The sequence below is a fragment of the Pelophylax lessonae genome, assembly GCF_965119305.1.
Source record: "Pelophylax lessonae genome assembly, chromosome: 10".
NCBI classification, from domain to species: Eukaryota; Metazoa; Chordata; class Amphibia; order Anura; family Ranidae; genus Pelophylax; species Pelophylax lessonae.
The window spans coordinates 45,884,034-45,901,273 of NC_138777.1; the positions used below are offsets into that span (position 1 = coordinate 45,884,034).

Consider the following 17,240-nt stretch of genomic DNA (forward strand, 5'->3'; position numbering starts at 1 on the left):
AATGTCAGAAGCCCTAAAAAACCTGAGACATACCAGCGCATAGGCGTGGTGCCATACCTAGACGACCTGCTGTTCTTCGCCGAATCGGCAGAAAGTCTGGAAACCAATCTGAGCACGAGAATCTTACTTGCAAAGCTTAGGATGGATAGTGAGCACAGATAAAATCACAACTAACCCCAAGCCAGAGGGTTGCATACTTTGGGCTATGTACTAGATGCCAAAGTAACCAAGATTTTGGCATCTAGTACATCTAATGGAAGAAAGGGTCTGAAAAATCACAGTGGCAATAGTATTTCTAATAGGGGCCGAATTAATGACCATCAGACTGATGACGTCCTCAATTCCGGCTGTCACCTGGGCACAGCTCCATTGGAGGCCTTTACAAAATCGCATTCTGGCCCGGTGGGATGGCAACCCTTTCACCCCATGAGACGACTATCCCGATTCCCTCATTCGGTCAGAAGAACGCTTCAGTGGTGGCTGAGCCCGCTTCTTTTAACTCGAGGGACGCAGATGGATGCCAGCACTCTGGAATGGGGATCGCACATGGCGGATCACTGCGCACAAGGAGAGCGCATATGGCAGTTCACTGCACATAAGGAGAATGTAACCCCCTTTGGTCCCCAGTCTCCTCTAACATGATTGAATTAAAAGCCGTAGAAGTGCTAAAAGCATATCAACCGGCCATTCAGGGCAGAGATTTCTGGATTCAGTCAGAAAACGCCACAACCATGGCATACCTGAAAAGATAAGGAGTGACCAAGTCTACTCGTTTAATGGGCTTGACAGAAACTACGCTGTCATGGGCCAAAAGATACATCAGATCACTCTGCCATCCATCTGAAGGGAACAGACAACACGCTGGCAGACTTCTTGAGCGAAAAAAAAATCGTAAAGCAGATGGAATGGTACTTAAATCAAGCTACCTTCTCGTGGAACACCCAAGCCTGGGGGTACCCTAGGTGGATCTGTTCCACGTCCAAGATAAATACGTAACTCCCAAAAATCTTCTTCTTGGAACCCACCGATGGCCGCATTGGTGTAGATTCATTCAACCAAAGCTGGACATATTCGCTGTGTTATGCATTTCCGCCAACTGCCCTTATTCCAAAAGTAGTACAAAAGGTCAGGGAAGAAAGGGCAATAGGGATACTTATTGCACCCCATTGGCCCCAGAGGCCGTATTTAAGTCACTTGAAAAACCTCAGTGTTCGACCACATCTAACACTACCAGACCTACCAAACCTCCTATCACAGGGGCCAGTCAACACCCAAACCACAAGGTAATGAAGCTCTCTGACTGGATCTGGAAAATGGGAGGTTACAGAGGAAGGGTCTGTCGAACAGGGTGATAGAGACTATTTTAGCCAGCAGGAAACCCGTGACTAGAGCCATCTACGAGAAAGTGAGGAAAGAAACAAAATAAATTGTTTTCTGGTAGGAGAGCAAAGGAGACACCAAAAGGGGACTATTCCAGCAATTTTAGATTTCTTACGGGAAGGAGCAAACAAAAACATTTCCCATAACACTTTGAAGGTCCAAGTGGCGGCTCTATCTTCCCTGACATCAGGTTGGCAGAAAATTCACTCATAAGATTCCTTCTCTTGTTTAAAAAAAGATAGACCCACTAAGCTCAGCAGAATTCTGACATGGGACCTCTCCACTTTGCTTAAAGGATTCCTCTCTCTACCCTTTGAACCACTGGAGGAATGTTCAGATAAATACCGTACACTAAAAACAGTATGCCTAGTGGCCCTTTTGTCAGCCAGGAGAGTAAGCGAAATACAGGCTCTCTATCTATGATGGAACCCTACTGTCTGATTTCAAACGGATAAGAAAATCCTCACCCCTGACTCGGCTTTCCTACCAAAAGTCGCTTTAACTTTCCACAGAACACAGAATGTGGTTATCCCCTCTCTTCCAGGTTCAATGGATAGCAAGAAAAGACACGTACAACAAGCTAGATGAGTCAATATGAGACATTTGGTTATGTTACAGCCTTATTCCAAAATTGATTATTCATTATTTTCCTTCAAATTCTACAAACAATATCCCATAATGACAACCTGAAAGAGGTTTGTTTGAAATCCTTGCAAATGTATTAAAAATAAAAAAGGAAAAAAATCTCATGTACAGAAGTATTCACAGCGCTTGCTCAATACTTTGTTGAAGCACCTTTGGCACCAATTGAAGCCTCAAGTATTTTTGAATATGATGCTACAAGCTTGGCAAACCTATTTTTGGGCAGTATCTCACATTCTTCTTTACAGGACCTCTCAAGCTCCATCAGGTTGGATGGGGAGCGTCAGTGCACAGCCATTTTTAGGTCTCCTCCAGAGATGTTCAGTCGGGTTCAATAGCCATTCCTTTGTTATCTTGGCTGTGTGCTTAGGGTGCTTACATGTGCCTTTTACTGATTGGTGGAGTGCTACAGAGATGGGTGGTGTTCTGAAAAATTTCTCGCCTCTTCAGATAAATGTTGGCCCTCTGTCAGAGTGACCATTGGGTTCATGGCCACCTCCCAGACTAGGGTCCGTCTCCCCCGATCGTTCAGTTTGGCCCGGACGGCATGCTCTAGGAAGAATCCTGGCGGTTCCAAACTTTTTCCGTTTATGGATGATGGCGGCCACTGTGTTCATTGGGACCTTCAATGCTGCAGAAATTTTTCTGTACCCTTCCCCAGATCTATGCCTCAATACAATCCTGTCTCGGTGGTCTACAGACGATTCCTTGGACGTTATGACTTGGTTTGTGCTCTGACATCAACTGTTAACTGTGATACCTTTTAAAGACAGGCGTGTGTGCCTTTCCAAATCATGTCCAATCAACTGAATTTACCACATGTGGACTCCAGTCAAGTTGTAAAAACATCTCAAGGATGATCAGTGAAAACAGGATGCACCTGAGCGCAATTTTGAGTGTCATGACAAAGGCTGTGAACACTTATGTACATGTGCTTTTTTTTTTTTTTTTTTCTTAATACATTTTTAAAGATTTCAAACAAACTTCTTTCACGTTGTCATTATGGAGTATTATTTTATGGGATATTGTTTGTAGAATTTTAAGGAAAATAATGAATGTAATCTATTTTGGAATAAGACTGTAACAGAACAAAATGTGAAAAAGTAAAGCGCTATGAATACTTTCTGGATGCACTGTAAATCCTGTGGAATAATATATTGGAATATGGATATTGCACATTTTGAGTGTAAGATTTAAAGCAGTGGTCCTCAAACTACGGCCCGTAGTTTTTTTTTTCTTGAATCACCTAATTAGAGCCAGAGGCTCTAATAGGCTTCAGAAAAGGGTAGACCTGGGGCGCAGAGCACTGCGCCCTAGCCCACCCATTTGTGTGACAATAGCGAATGAAAATTTGCTATTGTCACACGGATCCTCCTACTGGCCAATCAGGAAGCAGGTCCAAGACCCGCTTCCTGATTGGCCGAAAAGGCGAGCTCATGCCATTGGCCGAGGAGGAGGCAGGAGGACTCGAGGAGATGCCGGGGGGCTGAGGAGAAGCCGCCGCTTACAGGTAAGTGCACCGGTCTCTCTGCATTGAAAGGTTCATATTTTTTTTTCAAACTATAGTCCGGCCCCCAACAGTGTCTGAGGGAATGTGAATTGGCCCCCTGTTTAAAAAGTTTGAGGACCCCTGATTTAAAGGGACAGCACAACATGGTTTAGGTTTCTTTATTATTGCACAAGTTTGAGTTGATTTGGGAGATAGCGCAACATGCCGGTTTATATAAGAGAAGGATATTCCAATTTACCACTTCCAGCTTAGTTTTGAGAAAAAGGATTATCTTTCGCCAGATTATTCTACAGCTGTGCTGGGAAAGAGACCTGATTAGCAGGGAGATCAGATTACACAGGCTGCAGAATTAGTAATTGAATAGGAGTGCACTCCTCCTGTATTAGAAGGGACAGGACAATCTTGGTTAATTTCCAATGTCGCAGTCTGTTATGCACAGGATGCATTTAAGTTAGCAGATAGCATTGGTAATTTTTTTTTTTAAAAGGTCAACATACTTAAAGTGGTTGTAAACCGTAGACATGAAATATGAACAAAGCACTAGGGATCAGCTGATTATTGGAGGCCGATATTTACTTTTTTTGAAGTATCGGTACTGGCCACAAACTCGCTGATATTGCTACAAGTTGTTGTACCGCAGTGATGCCTGCAGGTACCGTTTTTTAGTGCCGACGGTCAGCTTTCTTGTAATAACTGATGCAGCTATGCAGCCGCTCGATTGCTATTGTTATTACAAGCCGCTCCGTCCGGGTCTCCTGTCCCACCGGGATGCCTGAGTGACCAGCTGGCACATAGGCCAGCTGGCCGAAAACCCAAAACAAAGCCGGAATCGGCTTTGATCGGGTCTCTGATGTAGTCATGACATCACTTTCGGTTACTAGAGCCTTAAGGGCACCAGATGTTTTAAAAAGTTACATTATTCAAAACAGCCAAACTTGGCGTTTTGCATGCTTTTAAGTGCAGAGGAGAGGTTTGTGGTCTTTTAGATTCCTGATCCCTCCATAAAGAGTACCTGTCACTCCCTATTACTGTCACAAGGGACGTTTACATTCCTTGTGACAGCAATAAAAAAGATAAAAAAATGAAAAGAACAATATAAAAATAAAACTTTAAATGGGCAGAATATCAACACCTAATATATCGGCCTGAAGGCTGGCAGAAAAATCGGTATCAGCCCTGAAAAAAACGATATCGGTCAATCCCTTCAAAGCACATCCTTCTATAGTGTGCACTTGTCTCAATCCAGAGCACTAAGGCCCTATTCACACTAGTGCGACTCAAGTCTTACAATTTCCAGTGCGACTTTTACACTCAATGGATTCAAGTTGCACCAAAGTAGTTCAGCCACCATTTCCAAATACGTGCGACTTTTTTAATTTGCACCAATCTAAATGGGGGCCATTAAAAAGAATGGTTGTGACTTGTCATAACCAAAGTTGATTGATAAGTCGAGCTAATGGGAATGGAGCCTAAAGCCCCGTACACACGCACCGATTGTCGGCCGAACGATCGGCCGTCTTTTGTCCGGTGCTGTCGTGTAGGTTGAAAAGTGCTAAAGACTGCACACAAATTTTGTCGGCCAACAACAACCAACTGCAGAAGTGATGTCATGTGATGTTAAATTTTCCGTGTGTTTTTTCTTCTCTAAGCATGCCCAGTCTTGCTCATCTGCTTTTTGTCGGCCGATATCTGTACTGACTGAGGAACAATCGGCCGTTCTTTGTTGGCCTACAAAAATTTTATAGCCTGCACACCAGATTTTGTTCGGCCGAAAAGTCGCAGTCGGTTGTCGGAAGCATCATACTAACAAGCCGACAATCGGCCGATCGGACGTTGGCCGAATATTTACGGCCGACAATCGGTACGTGTGTACGGGCCTTTAGTGTCATTTCTTCCTTCCCTCCCCTTTCTTCCTTCCCTCCCCTTTCTTCCTTCCCTCCCCTTTCTTCCTTCCCTCCCCTTTCTTCCTTCCCTCCCCTTTCTTCCTTCCCTCCCCTTTCTTCCTTCCCTCCCCTTTCTTCCTTCCCTCCCCTTTCTTCCTTCCCTCCCCTTTCTTCCTTCCCTCCCCTTTCTTCCTTCCCTCCCCTTCCTTCCTTCCCTCCCCTTCCCTCCCCTTCCTTCCCCTTCCCTCCCCTTCCTTCCTTCCTCCCTTCCTTCCCTCCCCTTCCTTCCTTCCCTCCCCTCCCCTTCCTTCCTTCCCCTTCCTTTCTTCCTTCCTTCCCTCCCCTTCCTTTCTTCCTTCCCTTCCTTCCCTTCCTTCCTTCCTTCCTTCCCTCCCCTTCCTTCCTTCCCTCCCCTTCCTTCCTTCCCTCCCCTTCCTTCCTTCCCTCCCCTTCCTTCCTTCCCTCCCCTTCCTTCCTTCCCTCCCCTTCCTTCCTTCCCTCCCTCCCCTCCCTCCCTCCCCTTCCTTCCTTCCCTCCCTCCCCTTCCTTCCTTCCCTCCCTCCCCTTCCTTCCTTCCCTCCCTCCCCTTCCTTCCTTCCCTCCCTCCCTCCCCTTCCTTCCTTCCTTCCCTCCCTCCCTCCCCTTCCTTCCTTCCTTCCCTCCCTCCCTCCCCTTCCTTCCTTTCTTTCTTCCCTCCCTCCCTCCCCTTCCTTTCTTCCCTCCCCTTCCTTCCTTTCTTCCCTCCCCTTCCTTCCTTTCTTCCCTCCCCTTCCTTCCTTTCTTCCCTCCCCTTCCTTCCTTTCTTCCCTCCCCTTCCTTCCTTTCTTCCCTCCCCTTCCTTCCTTTCTTCCCTCCCCTTCCTTCCTTTCTTCCCTCCCCTTCCTTCCTTTCTTCCCTCCCCTTCCTTCCTTTCTTCCCTCCCCTTCCTTCCTTTCTTCCCTCCCCTTCCTTTCTTTCTTTCTTTATTCCTTCCCTCCCCTCCCCTTCCCTTCCCTCCCCTTCACTCTCCTTCGCTCCGCTTCCCTTCCTTCCAATTAGCTCTCACTGAGCTTTGTAGATGGTAACTTCAGCTCTCCGTTCCTTGCCTTCTGAAGCTTCCTGCCTTCTTGAGTACCTTCACACAGATGACAATGATGACAGATGCAGACTGCCACAACCGTACACAGCCTGGGCCTTTGCATTTAGGAACACTGTCTTGTGAAAGCCGGGACCATGCCCAGTATTGTGCACACCCAGCAGCTGTCAAAAACTGCCAGAGGCAGGCAGAACTTCAGTGGGTTGCATCTTGGACATTTCTTGTAGGAGGCCATGGCTGGCCCCATAAATGTACTAAGCCAGGGTCTGCAGCATCAGAGTGCTTAAGGCAACCCATCATTAGCTGTGCTCTCTGCCAGCGCTGACAGTATTCATTTACATTGTTTCCAGCTATCTACATGTACTACCACACACCCACCCTTATGTTATTGAGATAAGAGTTGAGGGGGAGCCAGTACTCCTAAAACACTTCTTGTCCTATGGTGAAAAGGGAGCCCCTTCATAGATACAACACAGGAGTAAGTGTTGTCACCCTAGGACAGGAAGTACGTGCAGCTTTACCAAGCAAGAAGCACAAAATAAATATTTTGTGAAACTTTTTTTTTTTGCTTCCTGGTTTCTTGCCTAGGCTAAAAATGTCATATATCCCAGGATTCATCGTGGGTATTTTTGTTTTTCTTTCATCTGGAGGGGCTTTCTCAGCTAAGCGCACCCTCATGCCTGAGCTGAGGGCAAAGGGATTCCAGGAAATAAGTACTACGTGAATCGTCTGCCCTTAAGGTGGCCGCAGCCAGAAATGCTTGGTTTTTTTTTTTCCTAAAGTGCTTTCTCAACAAAATAAAGCAGACATGATGGCTGGGTTTGCTTTGAATATTCAAATAAAATAGTGTTTCCAGTTTGTGGGGCTCAGATGCAGTAAAGTCGAATTTTGGGCTTTACCTGAACTAAAACGCTTAGTATTTAAAGAGCATAGGGTATTCCTGAGTTTCCCACAGGGGGAAACACAGGTTAACACCGCATTCACACTGGTCCGACTTGGACCGTGACTTGTCAGCCTGACAAGTCGCGGTCCGTCACGCTCCCATTGTGTAGTACAGGAGCCGTTCTAATAGGAGCGACACAAGTCGCTCCGACTTAGAAAAAGGGTCCTGTACTACTTCGGGGCGACTTGCATAGACATTCATTTTATGAAGTCCGTGCAAGTCTCGCCGAAGTCGCGCTGCACGCGACTTCACAGGTCGCCCCCTAAGTCGGAGCGACCTAATGTGAACGGAGCCTTAGGGTTTTTTAAATGTGCCACACCCAATAGTAAACAAGTTAAAGATACATTTTTAAAAACATTTATTAATTTATAGAAAAAGCATGAGAAGACATTCTAAAAAGTGTACGGTGCTGCCACATTTGCCATACAATCGACAGAACCCAGGATGGTGGTGGAATGGGCGCATTTCGCCCAAATTGGGCTTTTTCAGGATCCACTTTAGGTTCACAGAATCTATTAACTAGTAAGTAAACAATACATAATAATTGCACAGTATATACCTACAGAATATTCATCAGATATAATAACGATAAGGAGAGCAAAAATAAACATCAGCTTCAGAGGATCAGCACCTGCAAGGAGGAATGGCTAAACAAAAAAAAAAAAGGGGGGGGGATGCATGAGTGACTCTGGCGGTGGTAGGAAGAATGGACAAACTGGGGGGGGGGGGGCGCAAAGTCTAAAGCATAAGAGGCACCTGGACACTCACCCTAGAAAACTTAGGGATACCCTATGCTCTTTAAATACTGATCTTTGGGGATTGTGCCGCCCTTTTTTTTTTTATTTGTACAAGCTCCTCAACCCAACTTTTTGAAACGAAAATGCTCCCTTCCAGCACCAAACACCAATTTTGACAAACCTGTGAAAGAAATAACTGTATACTTACCTATTTTCTTCCTTCTCAGGTTCGATCATGTGATCGGACTACCCTGCGTCAGCCAGCAGCAGCTGCAGGGGAAGGAGGGAGGGCAAACAACTAATGGGTGATAAAAGCATATGGGTGACGTCCCTGCTCCAAGGCATATCCAGCCATTGTCAAGCTCTCTCTCCTCCCCGCAGCCGGCGCTGGATGACACAAGGGAGATAACGTGATCGGATCAGAGTGAGCTGCAAATAGTTAAGTATACAAAACTTTATTACATAGGTTAGTCAGAATAGGTGTTAGGAGTGGGAGGGAGCATTTTTAAGTTAGGTAAATCCTGTAATTCTACTTTAAGTTCCACTTTAATAGCTGCCTACTGTGAATATATAATTTAAAACTATAAATACTTTTTATGATTTTATAAAAAAAAAAAAGAAAAACTGTCAGAAGTAATGGCAGCCCAAATTTCTTTTATGACCCATTTAGTTTACAATAATGTGTACAAAAGCCGTTCTTATGCCTCTTTTTGTATTTTTTTGTGCTGTAAAATATAACATTGGAAGCCCTCTGTTATATCTGATCCTTCTCCTCAACCCCCCCCCCCACCCCCCTTATACTTGCCTGAACCCATTCAGGATCCAGCGCTGTGCATGAGAGCTGCGGGCCTCTTGGCTCTGTCCCTCCTCACTGGGCAGATTGATAGCAGCCGGAGCCATGGGCTCCTGCATCTGTCAATCAAATCCTGTGATGAGGGATGGGGCCAAGCCCCACTGTCTGCGTCAATAGACACAGCCCGAGCGGCTCAGGGATGAGTCTGCACCAGTGCCCCCATAGAAAGTGGCACTCAGCAGGGGGAGGAACCTGGAGTGCTGGTCAGGAACCTAAGAAAAGGATTGGGACTGCACCATGCAAAACCACTGCACAGATTTGGTAAGTATAACATGTTTGTTGTTTAATTTTTTTATTTTTTTTGTTTTGTTTTTGTAAATGCAACCTTTTCTATCACTTTAAATTAGGGATCGACCGATTATCAACTGCCCATATGGACTTTCCCCGATATATCGGAATTAGCCCCTGAGGTTGCCGATATTGCCGATATTTCGGGAAAGTGCCTGTATCGGAGTGATGCCTGCAGCTAGAGGCATCATCCCAGTACCAGCGTCTATAGCCACTCGACTGTCATTACAAGGAGCTGGAGGGGACGTCCAACCCCCTTCCCCGCCCCCTTCCACGGCCCGTCTGGGTCTCCCGGGCAATGAGCCTGCACGCCCACCGAAGAGAATACCCAATCAAAGCCGCATTCGGCTTTGATCGCGTCTCCATGTAAAAACCCGGAAGGGATGTCATGACATCCCTTCTTGGTACTCTGCGCCAAACTCAAAACTTGGCGTTTTGAATGCATTTAAGTGCAGAGGAGGGGTTTGGGGTCTTTTAGACCCCCAGATCCCTCCACTAAAGTATCTTTCAAAAAAAAATGTGCGAAAATATCGGCCGATACTGATATGCGATGACCAAAATATTGGTATCGGCAATAAAAAAAACTATTTAAATGCAAGCAAATGACTGTTGATCCAGTCAGACAACTTGTGAGCTGGGGCCACTGCCACGCATGCCCACACGTGTTGGAAATGTTCATGCATACTCCCCTTCTGATCTGACATCCTACATAGAAATCGTATGAAAATCATTCAAGGGTCCCCTGTTCCTAATGCATGAAGGTAAAAACCTTCAGTGTTCAGCTCCCCCTCAGCCCCCCATACTCACCAGAGCCTGATCCAGCGATGTGCACGAGAGCAGAAGCTCTCCTGGGTCTCTGCCTCCTTATTGGCTGAGACACAGCAGCGGGAGCCATTGGCTGCTGTCAATCACAGCCAGTGAGGGGGGAGCAGGGTCAGGGCCGACACACAGAGGTAGCTCAGGAGTGAGCATGCATAGGTGCCCCCAGAGCAAGCAGCTTGGGGCGGCTCTGTGCAAAACCACTGTACGGAGAAGGTAACTATGACATGTTGTCACCCTAGAAAAGGGAGTGTATTATTGGTAGGTTCACAAAGTGAAAATAAAGTAAATAGTGGCTGAGAATAGAAAATGAATGCAGCCATCACATTTAGAGACTTGTATGCGGCAATATATCACATTTTTTGTTCTTGAGCTTAGAAACACTTTTTAAGCTGGTCATTTGCAAGTCAGTCATTGGATGCCCTTGCTTTATCCCCAAACCTTTTTGGCATGCATGTGAAATCTATACATTGATGTGTAAAGGACTTCACAATATTTTATACATTAAAGAAAGCACCATAATGCAGAAACTGATAACACATTTTCTTGTGTGTTTCTTTAGACATAGTAAAAATCTAATCTGGTTGCTGTGGGAAATTGCTTGTAATTGCTGTACATGCTATGACATGGATTAATCTCCTATGTGATCATCTCCCTTATCCAGGCTGGTCATTATCGCCGCACGGTAAAACGAATCGAAGATGGAAACAGACTATGCAATGACTTGGTCACCTGTTTCCGAGAGAGGGCCAAAATTGAGAAGGCCTATTCCCAGCAGCTGACCGACTGGAGCCGCAAGTGGAAGAGCAACCTGGAGAAGGGTAAGCGGTTGTCCACAGCACACAATTAAATACTTTTTCTGTATTTTCATCATTAGAATTAATTAGAAAAGTAACAGTAAACCTGCGACTTACCAAAGACTCTGAAGTAAGTATATGGTAAAAAAAAAAAAAAAAATAAATGTATCACCATACTATTGTGAAAACCATGTGTCTTGATGGTTGATAGATCCAAATATATAGGCCTGGCCTAACATGTCTTTGTGAAGAAAGTTTGAAATTTGTGTAGAATTTCAACTTTTTACCTGGAATAAAGAGAAGATCGAAAAGTTACAGAACTGGAATGGATTCTAATTTCAGCTGCCTGTATCTCTTGGTCTCCATTGTTTTGACCATCGGTTGTCACCTTGTGACAAATATAAGCAAGGAAAAGTGATTTACAAATTAAATGAAGGCCTGTGTGTATTTTAAATAAAAACTTCACTACAAAAAAGTACAAAGGAGAAGATTTAAAAAAAAAAAAATGTATATAGACGTTAAAAATAAACATTTGTCCAAAAAAAAAAAAAAAAACGTCCTACATTGGGCAGGGTACGTTGCAATTCGCTTCTCTAATGGCGCTTTTCCACTGCATAGAACCGTACCGGCTCGGCACGCTTTTGTGCTTTTCCACTGCGGTACCGCATGGTATAGGGTCGGAACGGTTCGGTACGGTATGGTATAGGTTTGCTTTTCCACTGCATGGAACCGAACGGTACGGTACGGTACGGCTCTGAAAAAACAGTACCTACTCGATTGTGGTTCCAACAGGTACCAAACTGGTACCATATCCCACAATCCTTTGCATGCAGTCACTACTAGCCACTGATTGGTCAGAGAATCACACCCACCCCGTTGTTATCCCACCCACTTAACTTTAGTACTACTTTAGTGGAAAAGCAAACCTATACCATACCGTACCGAACCGTTCCGACACTATACCATGCGGTACCGCAGTGGAAAAGCAAACCGGGCCAAGCAGGGCCGAGTAGAGCTTAGCCGGTACTTGCAGTGGAAAAGTGCCATATTAGCTGTATGTAACTACAGTCTATTAATGATTGTTTGCATTAGAACAAGCCATGGTCAGAAACTACCGTTATAGCTGATCATTGCTAATCCACCTCTGCTACACTAGTTGGTACCTTGGGACTGCCGATAGGTTGCTTTAGCTACATGAACCTGCATTCTTAGCCAGAATGACTGTAGGACAGAAAAGGAATACCCTAGTTCCCTAACCTTATTGTAAACTCCTATCTATATATATATATATATATATATATATATATATATATATATATATATATATATATATATATATATATATATATATATATATATATATATATATATATAGCTCTCTCTATCTCTCTCTCTCTCTCTCTCTCTCTCTCTATATATATATATATATATATATATATATATATATATATATATATATACATGCATGCATGCATACATACATACATATACACACACACACACCTGGGGAAGTGACTAGACTCAGGTGATACACAAAGAAGAAACAAATCCTATATTGTTTGTACCCATTTATCTGCACCCATCCCTTCTCTACAGCCTTCTAAAACACACAGACCAAAGGTTATTTCTCAGCAGTAGAAGGCAAGGGGTGAGGATCATGACGTCACACACTGCACAGCAAGGAGCTGAGTGTAATCTGAGACCTGGGTGGAGGGAATGGATACACCACCCTCTACACCAGCCTTTCCCAACCTTTTCAACACAGAGGAACCTTTTGAAATACATTTCTGGTCTTGAGAAACCCCTGCTAAAAATTAAAAATCTACAACTCATGAGACATTAGTGTGACAGTCAGTGGGAAGAATGCTGCTTACTCTTCTCATCATTGGGAAGAATTACCCCCTTACAGATAGTTAAAAGGAACAATGGTGTCATTGGGAACTTATCGGAGAGGCAGAAATTGCCCATTGCTCAAGGAACCCCTAGCAACCTCAGGAGGAACCCTAGGCTTCCACGAAATCCTGGTTGAGAAACCCTGCTCTACACAGTCTCATAGGGAAACATGCACAGCTGAGGCTGTCAGTCACTTTCTGTGTGCTGTAGGAGGGGGCAGGGGCCCCCCCAGGATTCTGTGGTGTTCTCATAACCTGTTGGATTTGACTCGTGCAGATAGCAGAAGGAAAAAGAGAAAGACAGAAATAACGCTAGGTGCTTTGTATTGAGGTTAGTGCACGCTATAGAGGGATGTGCTGAATTCATTTTTTTATTTCACCGGTTTTCTGAAATAAAGCTCGCTAGGAATGTTTAATGAATGTTATTAAAACATTGCTCAAACCATACCAATTTTGTTTTAACTAGTGTTTTCATCCACATTTCACCCATTAGCACATGCATACAGTGTATGCTGCATTCAAAGTATGCCTCTGGCGATAAATATCGTAGTTGCCTGTGTGTCTGTCTGCTCTCAACCCAAAATTCAATCCCTCAAATGGCTGGTGTCATAGCAGATCACATTTGCAGCACCGTGGAAACTGCAGATCCAAATAGTCTAAGATGGCGCTGTCTTTGGCTTTTAAAGGATAGATTTAGTTTGCCTGTACCTGACTAAAGGACACCTTGTACAAGAGAAATGTCGAGGATGGCATTGCTTATCTCTCCTGTCTAAATTGCTAGCTGCCTGGCTGTCATGCTCATCTAGCCTCAATATTTAAATTCCTGATCAGGAACAAGTGTACAGGTTACAATTATCCTGACCTGTCTTCATTACTTTTTAGAGCAGTGACTCCAAGTATAAAAGCCAGTGGATCAGCACAACAGACAGGCAATGAATGACACAAGGCCAGCAATGGAAGCCTCCCAACCTAACTGGTAGGCCTATTTTAAAGTGGTATTCAATTTTAACAAAAATCCTCCTGCATGTCATAATGTGCTAGTATGCATCATACTAGCACATTATGAAAGACTTGCCTTGGAGCGAAGCCCCTCAGCAGAACGATGTCACCGGTCATCAGGGTTTCCGTCTTCACTGGTCTTCCTTCCGGGTTTGAGGGCTGTGGCCATGCCACGATGACGTCACTTCCGCGCAGGAGTCAGTGGCAGCACGGATCTCTGCATTAGTATGCCGTCACTTCAGAGCGCATGCATCGGTGACGTCACCTACTGCACAGAGAATATCCCCTGTGCACACTGTGCAGGATTAGGACACATTCCTTGTAGCTACAGGTAAGCTTTATTTTTCTTTCGTTCATTGAGGGACACAGCTGCTGATCTTCTTAACCATTGGGTTATACTCCCCCCCCCCCCCCCCCCTACAGGAGTAGGACACTAGGCAGAAAAAAAGTCTACACCTATGGACAATCCCAGGGGGTATACTCCCTCTCTCTGCTATAGGTGCTCTGTTTTTTTTTCTGCCTAGTTAGGAATAAGGACCTAATCCTTGCGGGATCTCTGGTCCTGGCAATTTTTCCTTTTTAAATATCCTTTTTTTACAGTTTTTTTTTTTCTACAATCAACTGCTGGACTGAGCGACAGGCTGGATAATCTAAATCCAGTGGTCACCCCAGTCTGGCCAGCGAGCGCGCGCAGACCTCAGCTTCACGCTAGGTCGGCCGCGACATATCCCCACCGGACGGGGGCTGGCCTGCGAGTTAAACAACCTCGCAAGGTCGCATACGACCGGGTCTTGGCCTGAGTCACAGTGTTCCTCCTGACCAACAGTCCCCCCATTTAGATGGCGAGGGGTTCTGTCTTGAGCGGAGCCTGCCTGGTTCCTGCTATGGTGAGTACCTGCCCCCCCCCCCTTTCCCCTTGGAGGGTTTTGACATGGACGTGGGCCCCTCGGGACGGTCAGAGTGACCCCCGGGTCCCCCTCCTTCCCGTCAGGCACCCCCCTTCATCTGACCTCTTAAGGAAGGCAAGGTGCGTCCAATCTTTGACCTCAAGGTGCTGAACTGCTTTGTACGGTGCAGAACTTCAAGATGGGAGTCCATTGGAACGGTGGTGGCAACATCAAGGATGCTTACCTTCACATTCCAATATGTGCCAGTCACCAGCGATTCCTCCGCTTTGGCGTAGGAGAGGAGCAATATCAGTTTGTGACATTTCCCTTTGGTCTCGCCTCTGCTCCTCTGGTCTTCACAAAAGTGTTAACCCCCGGTTCTAGCATTTTTACGCCAACGGGGGATTGCGGTACTGGGCTACTTGGACGACCTTCTGTAAGCGGAGTCCCCTACTGCTCTGGTGGAAAACCTGGAAATCGCCATTCTAACTCTGAGGAAATTTGGCTGGATTCTACATTTTCAGAAGTCTGCTCTGGTTCGGTCCACAAAGCTGGACTATCTGGGTCTGCCTCTGGACTCGGCCTTAGCTAGAGTGCTCCTTCCTCTGGACAAACTCCAGAAATTGCAGGCTGCAATTCGTCTCCTGCTGTCCAGCATATGCTCATTTCTCCGGACGTATTGGACAGTGGTCACCACGGATGCCAACCTGTCTGGCTGGGGAGGCATTCTCAGCAAAAATTGTGCTCAGGAGCTCTTGACACTGGAAGAGTCCAGACTACTGATCAATGTCTTGGAACTCCGAGCAATCAGACTGTGCCAAGACCATTGGGATGGATTGTGTTCAGGGATGTCCAATGCGCATTCAATCGGACAATGCCGTGGCTTATGTCAATTACCAGGGGGGCACGAGAAGTGTCCTGGTCGCTCTGGAGGTAGCCGGCATTCTAGGGTGGGCGAACAATTTTTCCAGCCCTCTCCACCCTGCACATTCCTGGGGTGGAAAACTGGCAGGCGGATCACCTCAGTCGGCAGGCATTGGGCCAAGGGTAGTGGTCCCTTCATCAGAAGAGGTTTCATCAGTTGTGTTTCCGGTGGGGCATCCCTGAGGAGCATCTGTTGGCGTGTCGGCTCAACAGAAAAGTGCAGAGGTTTGTGGCTCGGTCACCGGATCCTCTGGCGGACACCACAGACGTACCGGTGGCCCATTGGGGTCAGTATCGTATGATCCCTCCTCTCAAGCTTCTGCCAAGACTTCTATGCAGGATCGAGGCAGAAGGGATTTCCGGTCATCTTGGTGGCTCTGGACTGGCCTCGCCGGGCTTGGTATGCCGATCTGGTGCTGTTTGTCGCCGACACTCCTTGCAAGCTACATCTCAGGGAGGATCTGCTGTCCCAAGGACCAATCTTCCATCCTGCTTTACAGTCACTGGCTTTGCCGGCTTCGCTGTTAAATGCCAGGTGCTGATGGATAGAGGTTTGTCTGCATTGGTGATTCCAACGCTGTTAAAAGCTAGGAAATCTACTTCTAGGAAGATCTACAAAAGTACGAGGAAGACTTGCATCGCGTGGTGTGAGTCTCTTGGGGTTCATCCTCGCTCTTTCTCGGTGGCTCAGATCTTGACCTTCCTTCAACAGGGGGTTAAGCAGAAACTGGCCTTGAGTACTATCAAGGGTTTAGGTGTCGGCCTTAGTGGTTTTCTTTCAATGGCCCTTGGTCACATACTCCCTGGTGCATACTTTTCTTTAGGGAGTTAGGCACTTGGTTCCTCCAGTGCTGTATCCGTTGCCGCATTGGGACCTCAATTAGGTGCTCTGTCCTCCAGAAGCCTCCTTTTGTGAATCATCGGGAGATTCCCCTGCGTACGCTGTCCCAGAAGGTGGCGTTATCCTGTCGCTCTCCTTACTTGGTGGTTCACAGAGATAAGGTGGTTCTTCGTCCCTGAGCATTGTTCCTTACAAAGGTTGTCTCTGATTTTCATTTGAATTGACATTGTGTTGCCTTCCCTGTGTCCCAGGCCTAAACAGCCAAAGGAAATTGCCTTGCATGTCTTGGATGTGGTCCAGGCAATTAGGGTATACCTGGCAGCGAACGAGTCTTTTAGGAAGTCAGACTCACTACTGTTCGGAAAGGGTTGCCCGCTTCCTCTACGACCATTTCCAGATGGATTCGACAGATGGCGATCCAAGCCTATTCCATCAGGGGACAGGTTCCCGCTTACCCTGTCAAGGCACACTCTGCTCAGGAGCTCAGTGCCTCCTGGGCCTTCCGTCATTAGGTGTCTGTGATGCAGGTTTGTAAGGCAGCCACCTGGTCGTCTGTGCGCACTTTCACAAAATTCTATAAACTGGATGTGTTGGCATCTGCGAAAGCTTCCCTTGGCCGCAAGGTTTTGCAGACTGCTGTTTAGAGCACCTGGTCTTCTTTTGAGGGTGTATTGTTTTTTTTTTTTCAGGTGAGCTCCAGTTGTTTTGGTTGGCTACAGTTTAGCCTTGGGAATTTATTTTTCACTGTTCCCACCCCTCATGTTTAACAC

The 17,240-nt window shown here is 46.0% G+C and overlaps 1 protein-coding gene across 7 annotated transcripts in view; it reads left to right on the forward strand.

Annotated features, from left to right (window-relative positions):
- PACSIN3 (protein kinase C and casein kinase substrate in neurons 3) overlaps nt 1-17,240 on the forward strand; it is a 140,245-nt gene that overhangs the window by 75,224 nt on the left and 47,781 nt on the right. For all 7 annotated transcript variants that reach the window (XM_082271134.1, XM_082271135.1, XM_082271133.1 and 4 more), the window contains one exon: nt 10,795-10,951. In XM_082271134.1, coding sequence (XP_082127260.1) covers nt 10,795-10,951 — 157 coding nt within the window. The remainder of the gene's footprint in view (nt 1-10,794; nt 10,952-17,240) is intronic.